Raw genomic sequence first — 25,433 nt, 5'->3', positions numbered from 1 at the left:
TTTTCCAAAGAGTTATTGATTGTTTTTGTGTGTAAGATACCAAAACCAATGATTTTTCATATTAATCAGTGTCTTCTTGACTAAAACACAGCATCGTTTTGCAATATGTCTGCAGCTCTTAGCTACTTTTTTGGTGGGCTTGAAAATATTTTGACCCAGCGGGTTGGTTTGTAACGTTGTTTTACAACTAACCCCTCAGCAATAACCATATGAAAACCGCTAACATTGGCGTAATTCTTGCCGTTGTTTTAAATAGGCTACACACGAATGATTGCTGGCTGCCAACAAAATACATGTGCCTGTCTTATTAAAGGGCCCATGTCACAGGACTTTTAGCTCAAAATACCATATAAATAATTTATTATAGCATGTTAAAATTTCCACTTTGTAGGTGTGTGCAAAAATGTGCCGTTTTGGGTGTGTCCTCTAAAATGCACATGTGCAGATCAAGTGCAAACACTGATCACAATGATGGTGATTTGTTGAAATTGAAACTCAATTGTTCTGTGAATTATTTTCTCTCTGCACTAAATGGCAGTGCTGTGGTTGGATTAAGGGGTTGGATTATTATAATAAGAGCTCCTTATGACATCATAAGGAGAGCCAAATTTCAACGACCTATTTTTTCATGTGCTTGTAGAGAATGGTTTACCAAAACTAAGTTACTGGGTTGATCTTTTTCAAATTTTCTAGGTTGATAGCATCACTAGGGACCCAATCATAGCACTTAAACATGGAAAAAGTCAGATTTTCATGTCATGGCCCCTTTAAAAATTTGTGTAACAAATGTATTTTTCTTCATATCTTAAATATTAATTGAACAAGGTCATGTCAAAAATTGAAATCATAAAATGAATGACTAAAACCATACTTTGATGCTCATTATCTCAGAATTTGGTTTTTGAAACTGTAGTATGGTTATTACAGACTAGGTCACATATAAAATAATGTTTTGTCCATTTGCATCCATTTATAATTGAACTATTGTTATAAAAGGGCTGGATGAATGAATACAGTGTGGATACCTGTCTATTATAGACAGATAAACAATATCCACGTCAAGTATAGACACAATTGTTTTGAAAAATTTGCCTGCAAACTTAATTTTTAGCAAGTTTTACAACTAACCCCTGCCTGTTACAATTAACCCCACCTATGGGGTAAGTTGTAACGTTTGCACTTCTGTCACGTTTGGTGTAATTGTCCAAGAATGGTAACTAATAGAAACAAACTTCAAATATTCATTGGTAGCAGAGATGTGCGTGTTGCTTGTGTAAAAATATAATTAATCAAACTCAAATATTTTCTGAATGATTGAGCCAAAACCAAAAGCATTAGGTTGTGCCCCGCTTTCCCCTACTAATAAACTGTATACCTTGAATGCACTGTAAGTCTCTTTGGATTTAAGCGTCTATCAAATCCAAATGGTATAATTTTTAAAATGTACCCTAGGATCAGTAGGAAAAAAATATTAATATTATAAATAAATATTTTTTTGAAAAAGTAAAAACGAAAAAAAAAGTAAATGAACAATCCTTATGTTTGCTAAATCTACATCTCATGTTTCATTCACCAGCGTTGCTTTATATCACCAAACAGCCTTCTTTTTCTGAGCTGAGATATCACAAGCGGAGGTGTAGAAACAGCCTAAAGGCGAAATGAATTTGTAAAGATAAGATGTGTGTAAAGCCTACACAAGCCCAGCATCACCAGCCATCCACACTTTCTTGCTGTTTGAGCTGCTAGTTAACAGAATCAGCTCAGCTGAATTAAGGTGTAAAGCAGAGCCAATGTGAAACTGCCACCAGACCCTCCTAACCTCAGTTAAGCAGGTTGAATGAGAAAAAGCTTATCTAATATAAACAGTATGCATTCCCAATTTCTTCATCTCTGAATCTCCTTACTGTGTCTCCTTTGCTTCCTTTTCCAGCTTATATCACTTTATCTACCTCCCCCCTCCAGTCTCTCATTCTCGTATGCTCTCTCCATTAAAAAAGAATTTATCAAGAATCATTCTTCTTCTTCTCCCCCCTCTGCCATCGGCTAACTGTTTCCATAGCAACAGACTAAAAGACTTGAATCCTTTGGCTTGCACTGAATCAGTGGTGGCAGGCGAATTTCAGGGGCGAGTGAACCTGTTGGTGTTTGATGTTGTGCTCCCATGCAATTGTGCAGTAAATGCACAGTTAACTAAAACAAAGTGCATTGCCCTAATACACCATAAACACTGTGAAGAGTTTTTAACTATTAATAAAATAATTCATCCAGCACATTTAATATCAGCACAAAGGAACATAAAATGCTTCCCTGGTTAAAAAGCCCTTTATTTATTTATAGACTATAATCTACATAATGATAAAAATCAACACAAAAGAAAGGATGCAAGCATACATGTTACAAACTAAAACTGGTTTATCGTAAACAACACAGATACATATCTTATACAGACTCGTTCACAGAAACCTAGTCACGCACACCGCATCGTAAATCAAAATTCCATCTACCGCCCCTGAGCTTTGATTTTTCCCCTGACCTTCTGTGTGTCCATGTAAAATGTATGACCATAGTAATGGCACATCTTCAGGCTTATTCCTAGAATTTGTACATTCAGGACTTCAGGACCATTCTGCGTGATGGCCCAGTGAATGATCACCAGCTTCAAACGCCTAATGAATGCTCCTTATTTTAATTAAGACCTGAGGAAACATTTGTGAAGGCGTTTAATAATAGCATGCGAGGCACATTAGTGATCTACGACACAACAGAACAGCATGTTTCACGGAGCGAGAGAAACCGATTTATTATCTAGTGCTGTCGTTCCCCAGCGTAAACAATGGTGCTCGGGCTAAAATGGTGAAAACCTAAGGCCATATTTTAATAAAGAGAAAGCATGTGGCTTTAGATTCTAATATGCATGTGTCTGATAAATCGTAATGCTATGATATGCATACATGTATGGGTTTGTGTTAAGGTGATTTAGGGTTTATTTTGGTGTCAGGCAAGGACTGAGGCAGGTGGTAGGGGAGGGGGTTGAGTGCTATCTACTGTAGCAGCACAACATGCAGCTCACAATGTGTTCTCCTCAAAGCTGTGAATTTCTCACCATGCACATCAGATATGCCATCGTAAGCCTAACAACACGTTTGCTGCTGTCTCCATGAGAAGCCTGGCAAAATGCATCTGTTGTGATGGTGAAACTTGTGCAGCTGACAATATGCTGTGTGATTTTTTTTGTTTGTTTACCTGTTGTGCTTGTGGCATTACACAGCCAATGCTACCAACAGCCAATGCTTTGTGATCTATTCTATCTGTGTTCAAGTTTTTTGCTGTAGTTTTACTGATTTTCAGTTATGAAGAGGAAATTGGGCACAGTCTACTTTTCATAAATGAAGCATATTGGATAAAGACTTACTAAAGATCAAATGAGCACAGTAGGAAGACACTTTTATTGAGTGGCCCATTAAGACTGGCATATCAGCTGCTGACACAGAAAGATGCACTTAATATCTTTTCAGAATTTTACATAAAATAAATGAGTTCTTTTTTGATAAAGATGTTAACTCACTGTACTGGAAGATTAAGACTCCAGCATCATTAAAAAGCCTAATGAAAGCTCATTTATTTTAGGCTCCCTTATGAGTGGCATGTTGGCATTTAGCCATTATTTAAAGTCCCTATTACGTTGCAAAAAATAACATTAATATGTGAACTTGGAGTAATGCAATGTGTGTTATGGTTCAAAAAACGTACATAATTGTTGCTCCTCAATGGCCTGCTTCTCTAAAACCCATTGATTTTGTGCAAAGCTTATTGTTCTGAAAAGCGTGGTGTGCACCCATTGGCCAGCTATCCAGTGCACTATGATGACAATTTGTATACTTTGGGATTTGTAACTTTAGATATCATTAGGTAAGGAAAAATTGACAACAGTCCGTTGAATTATTCGAAAATAATGCACACCAAGGTGGCGATGTTTACACAGCGGGTGTGCATCATTTTTAAATTATTAAAAGGACCGGAGTCAATTATTCCTCTTAGACCACAGTTACCACAAACTTTGCTCTGGTGCCTATTTTTAAAACATTTAAAAGGTTAGGTGTGCGGTTTATTGAAAAATAATTAACCCCCATGAAACATTTCTCATAACCTGGTTCTCCCAGACTCTCGTACACTATTGGATTTGCCCAGAGTCACTCAGGATCTGCCATAGCCAATCGCTAACGTGTGGTCGTGACGTATATTCACTTGGTCCTCCATTAGTGCAACAAGAGGGGAGACGACAACAACTATTGGCTTTGCAACCCTATCGTTCGCCTTAGCCAACTCATTCACCACTAGCAGAGAGAGCTGGAAAATCAAACTTTTCCCAAACCCTTGGGTAGGACAAAACAAAACTTAGCAAACATAGTTCTTACTCCGGCTTTAACTTCTGTATATTTGACAGTTTTGCAACAACGGGCAGCTTTTCTGACGTCTTTCTCCGCTGCCATTACTGAACTACAACTCAAACTGACCCACAACATCAACGTCATCGTTCTCAGCCACTCCCTCTGTTCGCTGATTGGCCTACAAAAATTTGATTTCTAGAATAGACCGAAATCCCAGACGTAGTACTGAAGGAAAATGAAATTGAGTGGAAGTGCGTAGGAAGGCGCAGCCAGGCTACATTTCCCAGCCAACAGAATAAAGCGTTCAACAGGCCCATGGTATAACATGTACTCACACACACTAACACACCACAGGAAATGTAAAATCATGAATGGGAAAATAGGTGCCCTTTAAAGCGCTGAGTAGTTAGCACGAATAGGAATGGCACAATGTAAGTTTTGCACGGCTTGATTTTCCACTGCAGTTTAGTACAGAGTGGGATTACAGACTTATCTTTATAGATGCGAGGCCTCTACTGCGGTGAAATTATGGTAAACAAACAAACACACAACACTGAGAAATAGAGCAAAGCGATAGAATGGTGCTTTTGATTCTCAGCATGCGGATGTTTTTCACTGCTTAAAGGGATTTTGGGAACTTGTACAACAAAGCGCAGACGATGGCATCACTTGGTTTGCTCAACGACACACTAGGGTAAGCTAATCTTGCAGTTAGCAATGACGCTGGTACTGACGATTCTCTCTGACCAATCAGTGATCTGCAGTGTTAACACCTTACATTTTAGTATTGGTGCGGCTCGCTTGGAACTTCAACCGAAGTGGTGCCAAAAAAAGTACCAGGTACTTAGTAGTGTACACCAAAGTGAGTCGTACTGAGAGATACTATGCAGTGGAAAACTGCCTGGAATTTGGTTGCGGTTTCCGAGGCAGATTAGTGGGGGTTGAGCAGAACTAGTGGCGTTAGACAAATGCAAATTATCTTACTGTAAAAAAAAGTTTTTTTGTACATTATACTTCCTGCAAGCTTCAAAACAGCTCTCTACCATTTAGACATGAGACTGGTGAAGAGAAATGACAGATTGCATTTGACAATCAAGGGCAGATGAGGACATGCCAACATTTCTCAGCGAGCTTTCCCTGCCTCACACACATATACTAGTCTAAATTATTGATCTGTGTTCTTTTGTCCCACATAATTTAAGCTAGTTTGCATTTAAAGACAGATGAAGGAGTCACTGTTTTAACTTAATAATTAATTGTGGCCTCTTGTGGTTTGACGGGGCTCATCAGTACCTTTACCCAAAGAGCAAGAGAAGTAAAGATGGCTACAAGTTATGTGAAGAGATCTCTATTTGGACATTTAGACTCCAATTACCTATAATTCAACCGTCATAATATCCAGTCCGCATTTGATATGAGGATCTACTGTAGATGTGTTGATCCCAAGTGAACGCTCCCTTTTGAAGTCATATATGATGGATGCCTCAGTTAGCCTCTGTGAGTTATTTTAGCCAGACACTATTAGACTTACATCCAAATTTTCCTCTCCTTTTATATCCCTGTTTCTCTCTCTCTCACACACACATACACATAGATAGTCCGCTCCCCTCCCTCACACAAGTTCTTTCTTTGCTTTTCATTTTTTCTTCATCTTTGTCTCCATCCCAAGGTCTCTGATGAGTCTGGGTTGTTTTATCATTCTCACACAACTTCTTACATTACTGTCGAATTAACATGTCAAATGTAACCTCATTCCTGTAAAGGGAATTCCTCCCTTTTCCATCAAACTCAAAATCAGGCCATAAGCCAATATCCTCTGTGTATATATTTCATGTTTGCAATACTCCATTTGTCTTCAGAGAATACTACAAAGTAAACTACTAACAAGGGTGGATGAGTGGAAAATAAGGAGGTTTGGCCCTCAACACAAACCTGAGCCAATAAGCTCTTCCCAGATAAACCTGTGGGCTTTTTCTGCTATAAAAAAATACAAAACTAGAAAAAGAAAAAACAATAATTTATTAGGCAATCTGTGCTCTTGATGTGAGAGAGTAGGCTGTTGCTTAAGCTGCTCAGATGATTAGCATTCATGCCTAAAATATAAAACTCTCATTTTGTCAGGAAACTCTTTATTTCCGCAGTCATTTATTCTCAGCACGAGCATCACAGCATGTGCGGCATATGTTGCATAATGCATAAGATGATTCTGGGATTTAATACAGATGCACTTGATTATAATTTAGCATCATTTGCTACTTTGGTGAATGCTGCTGAGTATAGAGCTTTATCAACCAAATGAATAGTCCCAGTCAGTCACATTTGCCCAACTCATTATTAGACTTATGATCAGGGGCTCCTGTTTGTTAAAACAGATTTGAAACCAACCAGACAGGCATCAAATTTCCCTGGACATCGGCCCCCATCCACATCTTTAACATTAATAATATATTAACTAGTGTGAACTGCAATGAGACCATCGCTAAATTTAGCTTCTACACAGTATTCTCACGTACAGACCGCCATCAGGCTTCATCCATATCATCCATATACTGTAGGATTGCCCCTTTATCAAGACACTCACACATACACTTGTCCAAGTACACACAAGTGTACGCACGAACACCCCCGTGATCGATGCAACGATTACATGTCAACGGGAAAAAAATTGCTCCAACAAAAGGGGTGTCAATTACTGAAGCTCAGGGGAAAAGAGGTTAATTAAACCACAAATGGCTAAAGTAAAAGACTAAAGACCACATTAAATACCCCTCAGAGAACAGAAAGAGAGTAAAACAAATGTACACACAGCTTTTCAGTCAGAGTCACAAACATGAAATAAAGCATGCATGTGTCCCAGCTCTCATAAAACACTGCATTTTAGTGCATTAGCGACACATTAGCATGATGCTGGATTTCTTAAACCGCTGGTTGGTGTTCCTGCCAGACTATTCCTCACTCCCCCCTTTCGTGAATACACATGAAATGACCAGGGCCGGGCAAGCTGCTTTCAGTTCACCTCAGATTCATGAGGATATCGTGGTTTTAAGGGCTCGAATCAAGCAGCTTACCCATTTAATTTGTGAGATTACTCCTCTAATTTCTTACTAAAATAAACCATTCAGCAAACGGCATATGGGATGTTTTAAAGTTTTCTGCATGCGCCCTATGCATATCGCATTAAATAATTTGTCAAATGTGTCACGCTCGCTGCGAGCCTGAATTAACTCATCTGGTGATGATGTAGGATCCATGAGCTCACATAAATACAGCATGTTCACACATGCCATCCATGGATGAAAACACAGGCACACACCAACAAACACACACACACATATGTTTCTGGTGCTTAATGGCAGCACTTCTCCACATCTCTGACATCAGTGATTCGTGCACATGATCACATGACTCGCACTTTGCCTTGCACGTCACATGATTGCATCTGTCAGTGTGGAATATGAATGGCGACACACCACCTACTGCGCTGCTGTCTGTCAGCCTGTCTGTGAGCATATAAAGAATATCTGTCCAATAAATTTTTTCTGCTGCCTAATAAAATCCAAATAGCTTAATGTGAAGGTCTGGCTCCTCAGGACTTTTACACTGTGTCCTTATCAAACACGATACGACAGAAACAAGATCCCAGCGACAAGCATTTTTACGGTGCATACTGAAAATAAAAATGCTGCCTGTTGTAGCCAATCAGAACAGAGTGTGGATCAGTACTGATATAAAACAACTGAATTTTAATGACAGATAAATACAGACCGAAGTTCACTTCGTTTCAGGCGCGTAACCATGACAACACGTGTGTGTCCAATGAACGTCTATAAAAAAAATGTGTGATACAATGCAAGGCTACAGGTTATCTTCACTCTAGTAAACGGTCTTTTGTTACCTTTACAGGAACTTGTAGACCACTAACATCAATAGGAAGGTTATTAGGGGAAAGAGAATAATACGGTGTAAGACTTAAAGAGGACCTATTTTATTGTTAAAAACAACGTTATTTTGTGTATTTGCTATAATACAATGTGTTTGCGTGGTTTATGGTTAAAAAACACATCACACACCTACATCACCAATCCCAGGAAGTAAACTGTTACCTACAATCCGTGTGTTTGTTGTAGTTCAAGAAAAGAGATTTACGTTGAAAACGATAACTTGCGTCATCGTTTACTTTGGGGCTTGTACCTTTTGCATAACATGAACTAATATCCCAAAGAAAATGTAAAAACGTGAATCGGACAATAGGTGCTCTTAGAAATTTGTTAATTGTGGTGAGATCAGAACCTTTATATCTTGTAGCTATTAATGTGCTAATTTAATTTGTGCATGTAATCCCAAATAAGAACAACATGATGCTGTGTCACGCATTGAGTAAAAATAGCTGTTTTGATATAAGAAAATCCAGTTTTGAATAAAAAATCTCAGGAGGGAAGAAGAAAATCTACCAGCATCTATATTTAACCAAGCCTTGTGGCACAGAAAAAAAGAAAACTGACAACCCAGTCATGATCAAACGGTTATTCTCACAGTAGGGCAGATTACTTTAAGATTACTTAAAATGTTAGTTTTTAAAGAAAATGCCGTGTTATCTCAATTCAAACTTGGCGATACTGACGCTAGGATTCATAACTCAAGCTGACTAGTGAAGTTATATACATTTTGTAAGTGAATCAGTAAAAACAATTAAACTGCTTAATCAGCTTGCATATAGGTAAAACGGGGGGTTAATTCATAGAGAACACAGCTGGAACAAGTACCAAATTTCTCCAATCACAGAATTTCTCAGCACACACTCAACAGAGGAACAGAAGCATTGCAAAAAAGACTTAGTATTTCTGTCTTGTTTTTAGTACAAATATCTAAAAAATTTTTTTTAAAAACAATATAAATTTTCTTAATAACCAAAATGACCTAAGAAAATAGGTCTAGTGATTAGACAAAAAATGTCAAATTTAAGTTAATCGATGCATAAAACAATAAAAAAAATTGGCCAATGTGGTAAGCAAAAAAATGAAATGTACTTACATTTTATTTTTTTCAAGTATGCAGGATTCTGGTCAAAACTGGAACTGCAATCACACAACTGGTGGCCAATACACAACATGATAACATAAACATCAGTTGAGGGCTGCAACTCCTGCAATAATATCCCGGCCGGACCATTGTTCTGAGTGATATAAGTATTTGAAATGAAAATGATTTCTTAATGTCTAGTGACATATCAGGGCCATTTTATGATTACTTGATATAAATTTCTTACAAACTGTTCCTTTAAATTTAATGTTTTTGGTCAAGAGGCCACCTATTTTTAGGTAATTTTGCTAATCATGAAATGCATCTTGATTTAAGAATGTTTTGATATTTATACTAAAAACAAGACAAAAATACTTTGTAAGAAAGTGATTTTTTGCAGTGAGAGCACTGAATGTGTGCACTGTATAGACTCACATTGCCTTCCAGTAGATCCATGCTGTCCAGACTCTTGCTTCTGTGGATGCGACCCTTGATCCTGCGCAGTGATGGTTTGCCCTGACTTACAGCCACAGTTGGTGGTTGCGTGGGGGCAGCAGAGGCAGCGGGGGCATCTGAACCAGGTGGCATCCTGGAGTGAAAAGACATTAACACATAATCATATGGCATGCTGTAATGCCTAATGTTCAATCAGACCAGCTGCTACCTAACCTGCTAAAAAGATTAATTAATAACAGCATTAATTCTGGTTCATGCTGGTTTGTAGATGGTCTGGCTTGTGGACCTACAGTATTTCGACTGAAAGGAGCAAGAATTTATGGTTTACTAAGGCACTGCCATTTCTCATTCATTCTGCCATGTCAATTCAAATGTTATCATATAGTGAATTTGAGGGTTTTTCACTGTTTTGGGTTTTTCTTAATCAGTTTTATTAATGGGGCAGGATGCGTACACGTCATACACTGCATATGTCTACACACCCCGATTAAAATGACAGGTTTTCGTCATGTAAAAACATAAACTAACAGGAATCATGTTGGAACCAGTTCAACATATATTCCAAATTCCAACCTATATATTAAAGTGAATAACAACAAGAATCATTTTGGGGTGAAAAATGGCAAGACTTTTGGAGAGGTTTTAAAGTTTTTGGCTAAAATTGACTTGCCAAATAGTAGCCACAAAGCATGATGCTGCCACCTCCATGCTTTAATGTGGGCATGGTGTTCTTTTGGTGATGTGCTGTGGTTTTTTGCACCAAACATTACTTTTGGTATAACGGCCAAAGTTCAACTTTGGTCTCATCAGACTGTATATATACGCATTGTATTGGAAATGTCTTGTAACCCTTTGTTGATTAATATTTTTCAACAATAAGATCCTGTACCTGCTGAGTAAACTCTCTGCGGCCCATGGGTTTTTCATTTGCATGTTACCAAACGGATGTCAAGGGTAAGGGTTTATTTGTCATTTTAATTGATAACAGATATGTACTAATTCATATTTACCTTAAGTTTGAATATGATTGGTTGATTCTGAACAATGTCACAATCCCTATTATAAAAGGGTGAGCACACTTAAGCAATTAGGTTATTTTAAATTTTTCTATTTTCCAACAGGATTCATCTTGGTTTCATTTTTGAAATCACAAAAACCTGCAATTTTAACAGGGGTGTGTAGACTGTTTTATATGCACGTAGGTCCAACAATACCCAATATCCCTGTTTACGACTCAACTACAAAATGTTCCTATATAACTCTACACTATATTAAGCAAGATTAACTGACTGATATGTGCATTAAATATTTGAAACGTTTAAACAACTGTTTAAAGCCATATGGATCTTTCTTCTCTCACATTATTGCTGGGTGTATTTAAACACTTTGGAATTATTACCCATAAAAGTTTTAATGTCCTAATAAAATAGCTATGTTAAGATTTTGTGGTGCTTTTTATAGCAAATTTTCGTATTACTACTGGTAATACATTGCTTTCAGCAACTCAAGTATAAGTGACAGCTTGGTGTTTTTTGCACTTTCTCCACCCTATAATATTCTGTCCTCTCCTTACTGTCTGTCAATTAAAGGAATACACACATGAGTATTGCTTGGGTGATTAAGTAGCACCAAAATATCTTGTTGACAATATACTCGCACATAGACAGCCCCCCCCCCACACACACACAAATATTCCTACAATACCTTATTATAGCTGAGATCCTTTATTAGCTCATAAAGGTTCTCACCAATCAAGTCAAATTAGGATTTGATGTTGCATAAAGATGATAATAAAGGATAGCATATATATCTTTTTGTACCACATTTTTGTGTTATTTTATATTCCCCCCACTTTAAATTGTCCCTCAGGTGAAATCTCAGAAATGTGTGTATGGTTAAACTCATTTCTCAATGAGAGATGCTCCACATTCTGAATAAAAAGTTATCAGGTTCAAAATCTCACCTCAAAGTTTTTCTGTTTCTAAAACCCTTTTCACTTATTGTATTAACTATTTTTTATCTTTCTCTCTTTCTTTCTACATTATGCTCATCAATGTCCCCAAGCATTTTCTCTCTTTGGGCCCAAACCCACTAGGCAATCCTAAGGGAAAAACTGATTTGATTTAGCCCTGTCATTGAGTGATTTATGTGACCCCTGTGGCCTTTCGGAATGAGTATCACCTTCAGATTAAATTTTCCTGCTCCTGTTTCATGTCAAACTGAAGAGACGTGAGAGTTTGAAGCGCACAACCACAGTAAGCGCAGGATCCCATTATTAAACCCCCATTAAACCAAACAAGATCCATAGAGCAAAACAAATCAATACACTGAAGTTTACAGGATTGTATTGTAGATGATTCTAGACATATCTGGCCTATAGACAGAGATTTTCTTGAATATCCCTATTAATGGATTCCACTGAGCATCTGGTCAGCAGCCTTCTCTTATGACACATAATGTAATCCACTTTTACTGTAGTTAGTTTTAGAATATAGGTTCCTAAACATTTTTGATCACTCATAAACCATAAAGTTAGTCTTATAGTACATCTGCTTCACATATTTATTAAAACTATCTGTATGGCTCAAACAGCACTAAACACAGAAAATGTGACATAAAAACATTTCACTTTAGTTTTGATGACAAAGTGTCCAGCCATCCTTTGAAAATGTTATAGTCCATAACAACTATTTCCGACATTCAGCTATTTCTCCATCTTCCCTCAAACTTTCTGTTCCCAAAGGAGAGCTAGGTTTAGCGACAGGGGCCCGGCTGTCCGCTCCCTCTCCTTTTCAATTGGTGGTCTGGCTGATACACGTGTTCTCTAGTTCCCTGGCAGAGCACACTCAACCATTTATTCCCCAAACCGGAGAGTAGTCTGGCCAAAGTGAGAGTGTTAGATCCCATTCGCTGTTGTGAATCCCTCTGATTGGCAGGCAGAGGACCAGAGCTGCTCCTCTCTCCTGTGACCTCCACACTGCCCACGATCCCTAGAGGATTTACACTAAACCCAAGAGCAATGCATTCAATCTGGACCAGCTTCTGTTGCCACCAAATTCTCTCTGCTCCCTCTCACACATATGTACTCGCACATACACAGATTTTCTCTGTCATTCTGTTAAAAACGGTTCATTCACACGCTGTACCAAACAGAAGCTTGAGTACTAGTGTGAAAAAGTTTAATTGCAAAGCAGAATAAATTCACAGTAACCAGATCAAATGCTGGTAAAATGCTTGTAAAATGCTAAGCGATTCTTACTATTTTTGGTCAAGTAAGTGATACTGTGCGAGGTAAAAAATGTCTAAGCTACAGCTGATGGACTTTTGGAATGAGGGTTGGCACGAGGGGAATCTAACAAAGTAAAATGACCTTTTCTTGGCCCTTAAGAGTAATGCACTAAAATATTAAGCAGCTTTCCCTGTTTATCCACCCATCTCAACTTCAAAACAAACTGTGCATTTCCCTCAATAGCAACAACACTGAGTCGCGACTCCTCTTAAAGGTGAGTTTATGAATAATAAATGAAGACTTGCCTAAAAATACCAATTCTTTTAGTTGAGTGTGAGAGTTCAAAGAGATCCAGCAAGCCATGACTACCTCACACTGACAGTTGAAGACCTCACACTGGCTACAGAACACCTCACACTGGCTACTGAACACCTTACAGTTGCTACAGAACACCTTATACTGGCTACTGAACACCTCACACTGGCTACAGAACACCTTGCACTGGCAACTGAACACCTCACATTGTCTACTGAACACCTCACACTGGCATACAAACACCTCACACTGTCTATTGAACACTTCACACTGGTTACTGAACACCTCACATTGGCTTATGAACACCTTTTACTGTCTACTGAAGACCTCGCAGAGGCTACAGAACACCTCACACTGGCTACAGAACAAGTTACACTGGTGACTGAACACCTTGCACTGTCTACAGAACACCTCACACTGGCTACAGAACACCTTACACTGGCAACTGAACACCTCACACTGGCATATAAACACCTCACACTGTCTATTGAAGACCTCACACTGGCTACAGAACACCTCACACTGGCTACAGAATACTGTACACTGGCTACTTATCACCTCACACTGGCTACTGAACACCTCGCATAGGCTACTGAACACCTCACACTGACTACTGAACACCTCACACTGGCTACAGAACACCTCACACTGGCTACAGAACAAGTTACACTGGTGACTGAACACCTTACACTGTCTTCTGAACACCTCACACTGGGTATTCAACACCTCACACTGGCTCCTGAACACCTCACATTGCCTGATTAACACCTTACACTGGCTACTGTATACTTTACATTGACTGCTTAACACCTCACAAACTGTCTATTGAACATCTTACACGCATAAAAACACTTGATATATGGATAAGCCATGCAAAATAAAAAAGAAAGGTTGTTCAGTGTTTAGTCTATCATACAGTACTGTGTGATAATAAGTGGGTGACTTTACGTAGGCGATGCCACATATTACACTGCTATTTAACAAATGATCATAATAAAGCCAAAAATAGTTGATCATATAAAAGCTAAAAAAGTTCACCAAAGATGCTTGAACACATGCTGCTAAGTTGTGGAGTTACTGAACCTGACTGCCTCATCATGTCAATATATTGATATAGAATCACATTTATAGTAAGTTATGTTTGAATAGCCAGTGTACATGATGTGTCATGCTTTGCATGCTCCAAAAGAGGTTATGTGTTTGTGAGAGGGCTCAGTGTAAACAGATAGCCCCTGCAGCAGCAGAACAGCAAGGCCACGCTGCCTGACATTGCATGGCCGGAAGAGCAGAGACCTTGTACTGATGTAGATCCATTACTCAGTTCAGTGATTGTGACACTACCTTGTTAGGATATATATATATATTCAATAGGATGCCAAGGTGAGGGCAAGGAGCTCTGATGTATTTGTATCAGAGCAGCATGCTACGTTCACAGCACTTGATATGATTGAATACAGGATGGAGCTTGGACGTGTACTGGTTGGAGTATTTTAAGTGTACATTAAATGACTAAAAGAAGAAGCTGTCGGAGGACACAGGCAGTCATCAAGTCTTTCTCAGATGAAAGCAGACAAGTGAGACTCTGAGGGACGTGCTTTTGCCGAGACCAGTTTGATGACCAGTTTTACACTGACTTTCTTACTTACCGGACTATAAGTCGCTCCGGAGTATAAGTTGCATCAGTCAAAAATGCGTTTTAAAGAGGAAAACATAAATATAAGTCGCACTGGACTATAAGTCGCACTGGACTATATGTCACGTTTATTTAGAAATGATTCTAAATAATAAACAATAGCATACAAAACATACCTGAGAGCCTATAGGCTAAATTAACACAACAAGTCAAATCAAGTTCAAAAAGGTCCCGAAGTCATTCGACATCACTGAATCCATTGAATTAAATAAATACAGGAGCAGCATAGAGCGGACTCTCGCGGCTGTAGACGGTAATGGTTTCTCTTGGTTCATATGAAATAATTTTGACGTATAAGTCGCACCTGCCTAGAAGTTCCAGGACCCGCCAAACTATGGAAAAAAATATGGTGAATTTGTGCATAAAACAAGGGGAAAAATCTGCCAATGGGTAAGAACATTTCTCTTGAATTAAGTGTTTAAGACTTTTTTGCTCATTGAGAAAATTGAGTTACTTGTTGCAGCTTGAGTTGTTATACTGTATATCGCTCCTCAACTTGGTCCATCTTTGTTTTTACTGTCGCAAGTGGAAGTTGGTATGAGGAATTGATTTTATTGAACTGAGGGAGTGGCTTAAGCGGACCAATCACAGTACTTGTGGTCGGCGTAGATTAGAATATTTTTGGAGATGTGCGTGTAGGGTACGCATCTATGCGTAGGCTGTGCCTATGCCGTATTCCTGAAGCAGAATTATGAATTGGGCTTTAACATAATGTGATCCTACACCTGTACCTCAAAACCTGTCATAAAATACATTGCATGGGTCAAAATGATCTATTTTCCTTTTATGCCAAAAATCATAAGTATATTATTTAAAGATTATGTTCAATGTAGAAATTAGAGCCCGACCGATAAAGTATTTTGAAGGCCGATACCGATACAAATGTTTGTTGGTTTTAAAATCCGCTATTCCGATATATCGCTCGATTTTTTTTTTCAGAAACGCGCAACAAAACATTAACAGATTTCCCTAACATTAGTTATTTGTAGTTATTTATGAGTTTTAACTAAAATAATATGATAATGCATTTTAAAAAGAAACTTGTTTCTTTTATTGTCACAACAGAACAGAGGAACATCAAAATATATTAAAGTTCTGATAAATAAAATGTATAAAAATACAAACTTAAGATATGAAACGTAAAGGCTTTGAACAAAAACACAAAAACAACAACAACCAAATCAAAGTTACCAGTTTTAAAAGACTTGGTTCATAAATATAACTTTGAATAGGACTGGAGACAAATTCTGTTAAGTTCTGATAAATAACAACAACAGCAAAATATAAATTGCTAATCACTTGACTCAGGCAGTGGCTTGATGCCTAAATCTGGACCCCACCAGCAGCTACTGGTTCAGAGCGCTCTGTCAAAAACACCAACAGTGAGGAAATCTAATGAAGGCTTTCGTCCGGGATTTTTTTTTAAATATTAATTTATTGGCCGTTATGAATGCCGATACCGATAGTTTGCATAATACCTAATATCGGCCTGCCGATATATCGGTCGGGCTCTAGTAGAAATTTAGTAAATTTCCATAAAATATTTAAATCTACCGTAAATTACTTAAAACTTTCTTTTTGTGAGTGGATGCAGCAAAATCACAGTCAAAATTGTCCAAAAAATTACCTACAAACTTTGCTTTGCTACCCATTTTTTGGGGATTTCCCATTCAGGTTTGGATTACCGGTATGTATACATTTTACAACTTCCCCTATTCAGTCAAGGTCAGTACAGCGGTTAGCTAGTAGATAGCACTAAAATAATTAAATAATATGCTGTATATAGACTTTATTGGACTTTGAACTTTAAATGCGATTTTCTCAATATTTTAATTTTTTGCACTCTCAAGTTACAGATTTTCAAAAGATTGTAGCTCGGACAAATATGGCCCTATCCTAACAAACTATACATCAATAGAAAGTAAATCAATATTTATTTAGCTTTTGATGTAAAAATCTCAGTTTCAAAAAATGACCCTTACGACTGGTTTTGTGGTCCAGAGACACATATAATATAGAGTTCATTTCAAATGTTTCCTAAAAAAGTCCTAAAAAGGACACAAATAAGCACAAATTGAAGCCATACATTAAAATGATCAAATGTAGATATCAGATTTTTTTGTTCTAATTAAAATAAGACATAGATGAGATCTCTGAAATTCAAGAGGAAATATGTAAGTTTATCATTCAGTCACAAATGTTGTAGTGGAAGGACAATCGGTTACACTGAAAACAAGAAATCCTCTATAGTATAGAGGAAGACACTGTGAATTTAAGTGACAGCCCAACATTCAGGGGCTCAGTAACACGGTGTTTCCAAACAGTCTCATATGACACTGTGTTGTATAGTCGTTCCTGGCAGGGAGAGTCAAATGCATTTTGCAGAGCAATCAAGAGCAACTTATCAAAGACATCAAGGGTCAAAGTAAATCTGCACATGCATTCAAATACTCTAAACTTGACACCTTAGTTTTAGGTAACCCTCTTTAAAGACTTTAAAACCAACAGAGCTATCATCTTACAAATCTTGTGATGTAAACAAATAAGCTGAGGCAAATATAGGAGACTGATCAAGTAGCCCTACTTCTTACACCAGTGGTACTCAAACTGGGGGCCCACTGGTGTGCCCTGAGATGGTGAAAGGGGCCCCAGTTTAATGACATTTTATAAAATACATTAATTTATCATAGATTCTGGGTAATTAAACCTCAGAAAAATATGTTTTGTTTAATTGAAATTGTAAGTTTTGTAATGTCTTGTCATAATTTTTTTTTGGGGGGGGGGCATGAAGGGATGCACGGTACACAAGGGGGGCCGCACGGCTAAAATGTTTGAGAACCACTGCCTTACATGTCATTTAAAGATTAGTCTGCAACACCGATCTCTAAATACTATTAACACTACACAGGTTTCTGTGGCCTCAGAAAACAGGACACCATGTTTTTCACCCCTCTTTGATCTTTTTCCAAGAGTCAGCTTTACACAAACCAGATTAATAAGGCCAATGAGTTTAGAAAGTCACAACACTACAAAACAATGACCATTATAGCTGGTGTAAAACTTTAATCGTATGAAAACCTGTGTTGGGCGGTGGGAATAATGAGATAACTGTAAACAATCCTAAAGCTGGGCCTTTGACATGAGACGATCAAGGGCAGAACAAAAAGAGACAGACTGATTAGGTGGGCCAGACAGCTTCGACAGATGGAGAGACAGATTAGGGATATAAACGTGTATCAAACATGACAGTACAACGGTCACAGGCCCATGCTTAGTGTCTCCCACCGAACGCCTGCCCTAACTGCAAGGGCAGTACACAAATACAACCTGGCACTTGTAACCTAGAGCAAAGCATAAGCTCAACTCCTATGCAGTGACAAATTTGTATTAAATAGCAAAATAAAATATAAGGAACGGGACAAACATCCCCTAGATGGAAAGGCACTAAGTTATTATGTTCTGGAAGGAGATGGTGTGTTAAATGCGTTTTTACTGTAATGTGTAAAGACATTTCTGTAAATACTTTTTCTAAATAAACATCTGATGATCAGTTCAGTCATGTAAAAAGAGTCTCTTAATTTTTACCATCTCATGAGCCTTAAGGCCTCTGGCCATTTCTCCACAGCAATAGCGCTGGTTCCCATCTGACATTAGGCTGGGCGGACTGAGAACCTCTCACAGAACCACCCACCTGACTTCTTAGTCAGTAGCGTCCGCATTAGGCTATGTTATATTGATACATAACCAACTCCAAAATAAACTGAATCAATATAACCAGACATATTTAAAAAAAAATAAAACTCAGTGCTCATAAGGCATTCCTAGTGTAGGCAGTTTTGTTGATGTCTGGTCTAGTTTTGTTTAGTGTCAGTTTTGACAGAGTTGTCATTAAACTTTTTAAGTGCAGGCATTACAACACCCCGGCTTCTGGCACGGATCTCTGTTTAAAACCAGCAAGTTTTGATGACTAGTGTAGTGCCAATTTTCATCAGCAAACAAGCACCGATTTTCTGTAGTGGAGACCTGTGGAGGAATTCCACCACGGATGTCAGGTCTAACACCTGCTTCCTGATAATTGCAAAGGGGTTTAGGGCGCTCACACTATCCAAACCAAGCCGAGTTGGTTTGATTAGTGTGAACACTCTGTACTGCGCCCCGATGACTTGGGCTCAGGCACAGAACCCGCAATGTGATCGCAAATCGCGCCAGAGTGCGTTTCTAAAAGAGAGACATCAATTGCATGACCACTCACCTTCATCTACCTTTGTGAAACCTTCTGATGCGCGCAGCAGGGTTACATGAATGTCTGAGCTGCATATGCGACCGATTAACAAAGCAATATGATTTACTTCCTGCTTTCTTCGAAACAATCATACTGTATCCTAATGACAAAAGTGCGCTCAGGTTCAAATCGATAAAAGTACAGTGCATGCTTCTGGAGGAGTAGGGTGGAGGAACAATCGCGCTGGGTCACGGTTTGGTTTGGATAGTGTGAGTGCGCCCTTAAAGGGACACTTCACCCATTTGCATTAAGCTTTGTATAGATAGAACCCCAGTCATGTTTTTGAATGGTCATGCATAATTTCTTCAATTGCCGCTGAGACAGAAGAAATACAGATTTCAGTGTTGCACTTCCTTCTTTCAATGCTGTAAAAATCATAATCATGCATCATTGAAATCTAGGAAGTCCAATATCTTTGTTGAGGGGGTGAGACTACAAACACCCCTTTTCTCGGTCAAATAGGCACCAAATTCTAAATGTATGTTACCTTTCGACTACGAATATGACACACTTACAATAAAGTTTTACAAACTACAAAACTTTACTTACAATACAAAAATGTTTCTACAGGTGAAATCATCATTTAAAGGCCATAATGGCAGGTTAAGACTACATGATATCACCTTGATTTTGGCACATGATTCATAAGTAACAATGGGAATTAGGTTGAAAGAATCTCATATACATTCTTAAAATTAAAGCTCCATAGGTTCTGTAACATCTGTAATGTTGATCACAGATGGCTCATTTGTTAAGGTTCTGTACACATCAAGCATCTTAAAAGAAAAGAGAGATGCATGATCTTGTATTCATTTACAGTACATTTATGCATTTTTCAGATGCTTTTGTCCAAAAAGCTACACAGACCATTACAAGGTATGTGTGGTCCCTGGGATCAAACCCACAACATTCTGTACTGCTCATGCAGTGCTTTACCACTGAGCTGCAGAAACACATACAGGAACAAAGATTGGTGTTGCTAGGTAAAAGTATGCAGTGAAGAAAAGATTCATGGAGCTTTGACAACAATACTCCTGCTTTGTTAACGCTCTTATTTCTGCCAGCACTGCCTTCTCGATGACATCACGCATTCGTTAAAGATGGCAAGCAATGATTGGTCAGGAAGCAATGCATAGTCTGACATGTTTCTTGGACATGAATTTAGGAGTCAAAATCTGACACAATGACTATTATCAGGGTTCCCACACCTTAGTTAACTTCAAATTCAAGGACTTCCAAGTCCAATAACCTCAAATTCTAAATGTGGGGACACATTTCAAGTGAGAGCAAGTTATATTGTGAAACCTTTTAAGATACATTGTTACAGTTCCCTTTCGAGGGAACTCACGCTGCGTCGCTGCAGTGACACTTTGGGGACGCCTCCAGGGGTAAGTGCATCTGAATCTGACGCGGGACTTAGAAAGTATATCGCTATCTGAAATATTGCCAAAGACGGCGTTACAGTGATTCAGGAAGTATTGCAACGGAGACGCAGCGTCTCGTTCCCTTCTCAGGGAACAAGAGTTACATACGTAACCCGAGACATTTTCATGTGTCAAACAACACAACTATGCAAAAAAGCATTTTGGTATGAATCAACATTTACATACAGAAGATATAAGCATTTAAAACTAACAGTTTAGCATGTGTGCTTAAAAAGTCTAGAAATTTTATTTCGTTATCCTACAGGGAATAATATGGATTTTTTTCCCCAGAAAACTTATTGCATAAAATAGATTCAAGCACTTCCAATGGCCTGTTTCTATGTATGTATATTTTCATAAACTTTTCAGGGCCTTGAATTTCCCCCCCAGACTCACAAACTTTCAAGGATTTCAAGGACCCGTGGGAACCCTAACAGACAAAAATATTGTAGTCTGAACCCAGCATACAGTAAGCCATGCTATTGTGGAAAACTTCACAAAACAGAGGCCTGCTGAAAGTGTTATCTCAAACAGGGCACATTTTTTAATTTTGCTTGTACAACCAAACACTGTAAGCCTTTTATCATTCCATCATTATGCTTTTTAGCTTGGCGACCATCTACTGGGCTCAGTATGGTGTGTACTGTGAATCATTGCAGCTAGAAGCAGATCTGACTCAAGAATCCTAGGGGTCACACATGTCCTGGCCAGCCTGTGAGGCGTAAAAACTCTCAGGGCTTATGTTATCACCCCTCCCGGAAGGCAGGATTTTTAAAGGAGTTATGAGTAAGAAGTTGGGCAGAAGTCTGAAAGTCATAAAGTGAGACTGTTATGTGCACACAGCAAAGCAAATCAAATCACATCACAAGTGAAACATAATGGCTTTAAGAAACTATGAGAGGAAATGTCTGTGAAAAAGATCTTACATCCCCATTGATTTTAACAAAGGCTGAAAGCCACTAAGTCCATTTTTATGAGTAGTTTGTTTTATCTTCCATAAGCACACACAAACACACCACACAGTAAGTTCAACAGCCTCTTCTTCTTATTCCTGCTCTTTTCTTATGCTTTACCTGACTTAACCTAGTAAGATCAGCTGCTATAACCAGTCTCATACAAAATCTCTCCTGACCGTCACTTACATTAAGCTTAATACAAGGAGATGGTGTGGCACCGGTGAGGTCGTAGACATGAGGTTGGGTGGACACAGCTATGAGTCCGTAAAGTAATCTATCAAGTAATCTGTCACCCGCAGTGTCATAAAACATCTTAAAGAAGATTACATCCCTATGAACAGAGTGGAAATGTGTGTTTTAAACAAACAGAAACAAAGGTATTATCTTTGACCATACGCCCCTGAAACATCAGACAGTGGTCAAAAGGTGGAGAGCAATCAGTGTCAATCAGAGCTTGTTCTATGGAGCCTGCTGGGTGTAACCAAAGCACCTGTTGTTAGTTTCGGCAAGGATCTAGCTGGTGCTGTGTCAAGTGTCATTTTCTGGACAATGAATGTTTTAAAAGACAGAGATGAGTTGTGATGTATTTAACATGGTACCAGCTGTGTAATTCATTGTTAGACATACAAGTGAGGATTGTAGCTTAATAACTGACTGTTCAAGGAACAGTTGTGCAAAAAACGTGATTTTTTTTCTTGGGGTGAGTTCATGCATCATTAGGCAGGTGGAGAACAATGGCATGGGAAGGGGGGGGGGGGGTGTAAAAACACAACGGTTGCGTCCATCAATACTTTTGGTTTTTGTGCAGATGCTTCAAGCACAAAGCAGCATACAGCCAATAGCTACAGGGGGTTGGTGGTGGATGGATCTATCATAGTACTAATATAAAGTAATTCTGATCAAAGACCCTCCCCCTTCACCAGCTATAGATGTGATGCTCTTGGTTAAGGGGGGTGGGGGGTGAACCCATGACCCACCCTCATATGTATTTTAAGAGAACCACAAGTGACAGAATAAAAGGTTGCTCTAATATTTATGGCAATATTATCAGACATATATGCCATACTGTATAAGCACACTACTCGCTTCAAATACATTTTAAATATCCTTCATATACAGACCAGCAGAAAAAAATCATCTGTCAGTCAGCCACAATAATATTTCCAGAAAAATATGCAGGCATAAAATAGGTTATTCATGAGTGTCGTAAGATAGAAACCCTATCATATATTTCTTTAATGGAAACGTTATTCAATTAGGCTATTAGCTTATCTGATTCACTTCACTTCCACAGACATTTGTCAATACGGTGCACATTCGCTCTTAGTATTACATTACAGATAGAATTTCAGCACTGGAAAAATACTAAGTAAAATCCTGGGTATGCATAAGAAACAAAATGGTGTTGAGTCGGATTTTCATCTGTGTGTTAATTAACTCAACACTAATATAGGAACAGATGTGAGGAATGATGTCAGCAGTGCTCTGCTGCAAATAGAAACGAAAATAATCAGTATTACTAAAAGAACAAATGAACATTTGGTTTTCATAGATAATTAACTCATCAACCTTTACTTAACCAGCATACACAATTATCATTAAAATAATGAACAGGTTGTGAGGTTGTGTATAATTTGGTTCTCTCATATGGAAGAATGTTACATATGCACTCATTGTTCAATGGATTTGAGTGGCTGCACCCATGTGATTAATATGCTGAGTTAATTTTTCAATCAACATAAAAGCAAAGGAGTACTATTGAAAAAATAACAACCAGAGCTAAAGTATAGGAAACGTCATTAAAAAACGTATAGAAACTGAACATTATTTGGTTTTATGTTTAGCATTTCTAACCGAGCTGTGAGGCAAGAGCAACAATATTATTTATAGATCCACGTGCAGGGCTTTGTTCATATCCGGGAAGGACTGATTTAATCTTTTATAGTATGCGAAGAGAGAGAGCGAGAGAGACATCAACATCAAAGAAACCAATAAAAGTCACACACAGCCAAAAGAGACTGATAACAATATGGGTTAACCATGAATGAAAAAAGAGAGAATAAAAAAGCAAAAAGAAATGTCTCCTTTGGGGATCTTTTACTCTATGTTATTTAAAACAAAACTATTTACACTTAATAGTTACACTATCTCCGTCATTTTCTTTTCCTCTTTTGTGTTTACAAATCTGACAAACCCTCCGCGCACATGTCACACTCGCTCTCCTCAAATGACTCGCTCACTTTCAAACTGTCCAATTTAACGTTTACTCACCACAGCTGTCTCTTCGGAGGGATGCAGTCGTCTTTGTTGGAGGCTGTCACTCCCATTGCCATCTGCATCACGGTTATATATTTCTGGTACTTCATATTGTCCACCACTTCTACGAGTATCCACACCACAAAACCAACATAGGTGAGCGCGCGCGTCTACTCCCTGGCATCCGCCTGTCACTTTCTGAGCGCCATTTCCAGACTGACAAGAGAAACACTCCTCAAGACGCTCGACAAAAAGGTACCACGCCGCTAAGACACATGTCTGTTGTGACTCTGTTTGTTTAATCTCATTAGTGCTCAGAATAGCTGGCTAATCCATTCAGTGTTGGTCAGGAGCGAGACATTGTTTCTGTGCGCTCTTCACAAAGCACTTTGTGTTCGGAAAACAGTCTGAGAGAAACTATGACAGAAGCCAGCGGCAAGTGACAGAGGCAGCGACGGCTGAGCGTTTGTGTGTGAGGTGGGAGAGGCAAAAAAGTGTTCATGTATATACACGAGAGAGAGAGAGAGAGAGAGAGAGAGAGAGATGCTCAGGGAGAGAAGAGTGGGGGTGAGAAGCAAAGTGAGAGAGTAGTGCTGTCACAGATGGCACAAAAATAGATTTAAAAAAAAAATCAAATGTGAGATCATTTGAACGAGGGATCTCGCTTTATTCTGCACGTGGAGAGAACTAAATGCAAAAGAGTTGTGGGAAAAATTACACAGCATGTGTTTTGAGCCCTAGACGACCGGCGTTTATAATGGAAGAGGGGGATGGTAGACAGCAAAAAAAGAGAAAGATGTACAGAAGCAGAAATAAACAATGATTTTCCAATACAGACCACGTGCACATGGATGTAATTGTATATTAAAATTCAATACACGGATTATACATTATTCGACCAAAGGCATATTGATCACACATCTGCTTACTGATAGAAGCAACAGTGCAAAACTCCAGGTACGTAAAGCATAATCCAAGTAACCCAACAACAGCTTAATAAAAGAAAATCTAATTATTCATGTACTATCTGCTGACCTTCTTTAAATGTCATCTGGCCGTGTAGAGGTCTAAAGGGCAGCTGTTGTTAGCTCAACAATTGGCTGCCTTAACTGAGTAAAATGACTTGTTTAATTGGGAAGGGCACTTTACCACTACACAAGAAAATGTTATTGGTGATACACTTTCCAGGTTAGTACACTCTTAAAGTCTCTCTGTAGTCAATACTTTTATCAGTAAAAGGGGACATTTCATGAAAATCTGACTTTTCCATGTTTAAGTGCTATAATTGGGTCTGCAGTGCTTCTATTAACCTAGAAAATATAAAAAAAATCAACCCAGTAACTTAGTTTTGATAAACCATTCCCTGCAAGCATGTGATAAATTAGGTCATTGAAATATGGCTCCCCTTGTGATGT

General features: G+C 38.5%; 1 protein-coding gene across 9 annotated transcripts in view; it reads right to left on the bottom strand.

The window, feature by feature from the left end:
* tjp1a (tight junction protein 1a) overlaps nucleotides 1-24,480 on the bottom strand; it is a 111,255-nt gene extending 86,775 nt beyond the window's left edge. For all 9 annotated transcript variants that reach the window (XM_065267530.2, XM_065267532.2, XM_065267533.2 and 6 more), the window contains exons 1-2: nucleotides 24,034-24,480; nucleotides 9,843-9,996 (exon numbers count right to left, since the gene is read on the bottom strand). In XM_065267530.2, the coding sequence (XP_065123602.1) occupies nucleotides 9,843-9,996; nucleotides 24,034-24,128 (249 nt within the window). In that variant the 5' untranslated portion in view covers nucleotides 24,129-24,480. The remainder of the gene's footprint in view (nucleotides 1-9,842; nucleotides 9,997-24,033) is intronic.
* Nucleotides 24,481-25,433: the final 953 nt, after the last annotated feature.

This window comes from Paramisgurnus dabryanus, chromosome 2 (assembly GCF_030506205.2).
Source record: "Paramisgurnus dabryanus chromosome 2, PD_genome_1.1, whole genome shotgun sequence".
Classification (NCBI taxonomy): domain Eukaryota; kingdom Metazoa; phylum Chordata; class Actinopteri; order Cypriniformes; family Cobitidae; genus Paramisgurnus; species Paramisgurnus dabryanus.
Note: the sequence above shows the minus strand (reverse complement) of the source record. Positions and strands in the feature narration are given on the sequence as shown.